This window comes from Hylobates moloch, unplaced genomic scaffold (genome assembly GCF_009828535.3).
Source record: "Hylobates moloch isolate HMO894 unplaced genomic scaffold, HMol_V3 SCAFFOLD_3772, whole genome shotgun sequence".
Taxonomy (NCBI): domain Eukaryota; kingdom Metazoa; phylum Chordata; class Mammalia; order Primates; family Hylobatidae; genus Hylobates; species Hylobates moloch.
This window is the reverse complement of record NW_026656047.1, coordinates 2,163-6,235: the sequence shown is the minus strand read 5'-3', so window position 1 is coordinate 6,235 and position 4,073 is coordinate 2,163. Positions and strand designations below refer to the sequence as shown.

Below are 4,073 nucleotides of genomic sequence, written 5' to 3'. Positions count from 1 at the left end.
CATAATAAAAATAAAACTGTGTCTAGGAGACTTTGATAATAATAACAAACTTAATTTACTCCATAACTTAAGGCTTTCATAATTATTACACAAGTTTGACGAAGTACGTATTTAAAAGAAAAATTTTACCTTTAATTTTTATCCATGGATCATATTTGGGCCATAAGCCAAGCACATGAATATATATATGTGTGTGTGTGTGTGTGTGTGTGCGTGCGTGTGTGTGTGTCTGTGTGTATCTATATATATATACAAGATATTCTACTCTGGGGCAGGCAGAAATGTCTAGGAGTTGGGATGAAATGGAATTGGCCATGAGTTGATGACTGCGGAAGCTTGGAGAAGGTCTGTAGCTGTTTCTTGGACCATTCTCTCCCTCTCATCCTTCACCCCAACGAGTCCTGTATCTAGTCCCAGATAACACCACACACTAAGACAAATATTTTTGTCAGCTTCTTACATACACATTGAGATGACTTTATACATTTACAAGAAACAAGTAAAGGCATATATGTATTTTCCCTTGTTCACATAATATATAGTATATCGTACACATCCATTTACAACCCACTTTTTTCACCTAACATCATATCTCAGGAAGTCTTCCTTATCATTTGATTGTAGTGGCATTCCTACCATTTGGACACACAGTATTTTATTGAATCCTTCCTCTCCTGAGGAACATCTAGGGTGTTTGTAACTCTGTGCGAAGGCTAGGGCTGCCGTGAACAAAACTGTGCATCTGCCACGTCATCCATGTGCAAGTGTCTCTGCAGGAAACATTCTCAAAAATGGAACAGCTGGGAGAGCTGGGTCCCATATCTGATCATTAATACATTTTATTACTGGTAGATATTACCAAATATTTCTCCTTGGGAATTGTACCAATTTATACTTGTACCAGAAGTGTGCAGGAGTTATTTGCAGTACTTTAATAACCCAGTGCATCTGCCTCCTTTACCTGGAATATGCGTCCTACCTCATCAGATGCCATCCTCTGGGAGATGATTTAAGAGGAATGCCTTCCATGACAATACCTCCTGGGCTGCACTAGGAGACAGACACGTGCCCCTAGGGGTCCCGCAAATGCATGTCTCATAACACTTCTCACACTGCATTGTGATTGCCAGGGTTCTTCATTTTCTCAAGCTCCAGAATACCAGTTCTGTCTTATTTGTCTTCTTTCACCTGTACTTCCTACCATGCCGAACCCACAGGAAGCTATTGGAGTGTTTGCAACATGAATCTTTAAAAATGGGCTGAGGTCTCTATGGATTATATATACTTCCTAAATCAATTTCAAAATACAAAAAATACAAGCAAGAAATAGAAAGCACATATTTTATTTATTATTTATTTATTTATTTATTTATTTATTTATTTATTTATTTTTTTGTGAGCAACAAGGCTGTTTATTTCACCTGGTGCAGGCGGGCTGAGTCCGAAAAGACAGTCAGTGAAGGGAGATAGGGGTGGGGCCGTTTTATAGGATTCGGGTAGGTAAAGGAAAATTACAGTCAAAGGGGGTTGTTATCTGGCAGGCAGGGGCGGGGGGTCACAAGGTGCTCAGTGGGGGAGCTTTTGAGCCAGGATGAGCCAGGAGGAGGAATTTCACAAAGTAATGTCATCAGTTAAGGCAGGAACAGGCCATTTTCACTTCTTTTGTGGTGGAATGTCATCAGTTAAGGCAGGAACCGGCCATCTGGATGTGTACGTGCAGGTCACAGGGGATATGATGGCTTAACTTAGGCTCAGCGAAAAAGCACATATTTTAAAAAAGCATTACAGTGTGGAGATTCCTTGAAGAACTAAAAGTAGAACTAGCATTTTTTTTTTCTTGGTTACTTTTGCATTTTGTTTTGTTTTTAAACATGATATGCCGTTGTCCAGGGAAGGCAGAGAACAGTGAAGTTATTCCAGCCACAGAGAAAGGGAATGCCAGGGTGCAAGCCTCTCTTGCCAAAAGCCTTGGAGAATCTAGAAGAAATTTTTGGTCGTGGAGAGGCAAGAACGTGGATCTTGGGGCTGGACAGCCTTGGCCCAGGTTCAGGTCCTTGCTCTGCCATGTACTTTCCCGGACCTCTCAGTGGGGTCCCTGGGCCAGCAGCATCGCATGCCCTGGGAGTTTGTTAGAGCAGAGCCCACTGAGTCCGATGTGCATTTTCAACTAGACCGCCAGGTGATTCTTGGCATGTTAAGGTTTGAAGAACATTGACCTGGGATTCTGGGCAAGCCAAAGCACTCCAGTGTGCCTCAGGGTCCTTATCTGTCGCATGGTGATAATGCCTACTTGAAGAGGTCGTGGTGATAACTCAATGAGATAAGGCAGTCCAGCGCTGAGCATAGTGCCTGGTCCATAGGAGGTGTTCCATATTTATCTCCAGCCCGTGGACCTTCTTTCGGGAAGTTTAAATTTCCACTCTCAAAAAGGCCTCTTGGTTTTGAACTTGAAGCTGTTGTAGTGCTGCAGTCGGACAGTAGAGGGCAATCTCGGTATTGCCATCGCGGAGAGCGGGACGCCGGGCTGTGTGGGTCCGGACTGAGAGTGCGCCGGTGCTGCCAGCTAGCACCTGGGTACCCGGCCAGCACCCGGGTACCACCCAGCTCGCTTACTTAGCAGCTCCCCTTCCGGGGTTGAGAGTCCTGGGCCTGAGCCTGCAGCCTCGGCCATCTGGTCCCTCACTTGATCTCCCACTGCTAGTTATAAACAAATCTTGTGCAAACCTCCAGAGCTCATCCCCAGTCCCGCGGAGCGGCTAGACGTTGATGAAGGATCCCTGGTCGCCTCTGGCCGTCTCGGGCTCCAGGCAACGCCCCTTCCTCTGTGTGACGTGAGGTTCTGGTGGAATTTGGCAAAGCAGCGCAGCCCTCCCGGAAGTCTTGGTGATGGTCGCACGGTTCCCCTTCTGCTGATGATGTTTCGTTACTGTCACTGGAGAGTTTACCCTGGTTTGTCTTTCTTCTTTGCAGAGGGCCCGCCATCAGGTTTTAAGTCTTCATAATCGGTCCAGTCGAACAAGGCCACGTCCAGTGTGGGTATCACCTCCCCGTCAGGCCTGCGCTGTGCCTGGGGCCGCAGGGGGGCGATGAGCAGCATCAGGGACTCTTCTGTGGCAGGTGCTGCCTCAAAGGTGTGAGGAAGAGCATGGTGGGGGCCAGACTGGCGGAAGATTCCTCCATGGTCGCATCCAGCGCCTTGGCTTCGGAGAGCTCCGCCTTCATCAGGGAGCTGGGACCTCCGACCAAGCCTCGGCCTCGGTGCAGCCTCAGCCTGTCCCTGCGTCTCTTGTACTCCCCGCTGCGTTTCCTGGCCCTCTCCCACCCTGGACACCCATTCTCCTTCTTGGGGTAGGGCAACTCGAGCCCCAGGAGCAGGTCCTTGACCCGCAGCAGGCCTGCAGGACTCTGCTCAGGCAGCGGCCCCTCGGGCCCTGGCGGCCTGGAAACCTGCCTGGTAGCAGTGAGTACAGCCCTATCCTGGGCCTCCCTGGGCAGGCCTGAGCCCCACTCCTTCTTGCCCGGGCCGCGCTGGCGGTGGTGGCTGGCCTGAGGCAACCACAGCGCTGGGCCTGGGAGGTCGATGTGATTCTCGGGTAGATTCTGAGCAGGGGTCCCAGGATCAAGGGCGTTTGCCAGGCTCACCTCCAGGGACAGCAGGAGGACTAGGACTAGGGTCGGCAGGGAGGAGGCGGAGGGGCGCCGGGCCGAGCACCCGTGGGAGCCTAGCGCAGCAGAGGGTGAGCTGCAGAGCGGAGACTGCGGGGTGGAGAGGTGCGCGGGCGGCGGGAGAACGTCAGAACTACCATTTGATCCAGCAATCCCACTACTGGGTATCTACCCAGAGGAAAAGAAAGCAAAAGAAGTCATTATACGAAAAAGATACTTGCACAAGCATGTTTGCAGTAGCACAATTCGCAATTGCAAAAACGGGGAACCAACCCAAATGCCCATCAATCAACGAGTGGATAAAGAAACTGATATATATAGAGATATCTATATATCTATAGATATATACATATATCAGTTTCTTATATATATGATAAAAAAAAACTATGCAGTCATAAAAAGGAATG

General features: G+C 48.7%; 1 protein-coding gene across 1 annotated transcript; it reads right to left on the bottom strand.

Moving 5' to 3' along the window:
* Nucleotides 1-2,756: 2,756 nt before the first annotated feature.
* LOC116465210 (draxin) lies at nt 2,757-3,799 on the bottom strand (the record flags this gene model as incomplete). The annotated part of the gene is given in 5 exon segments (XM_032148368.1): nt 2,757-2,836; nt 2,839-2,877; nt 2,880-2,950; nt 2,952-3,135; nt 3,138-3,799. Coding segments are annotated over 5 exon segments (1,036 nt in total), but the record flags the coding sequence as incomplete, so codon positions are not given.
* Between the last annotated feature and the right edge of the window lie 274 nt (nt 3,800-4,073).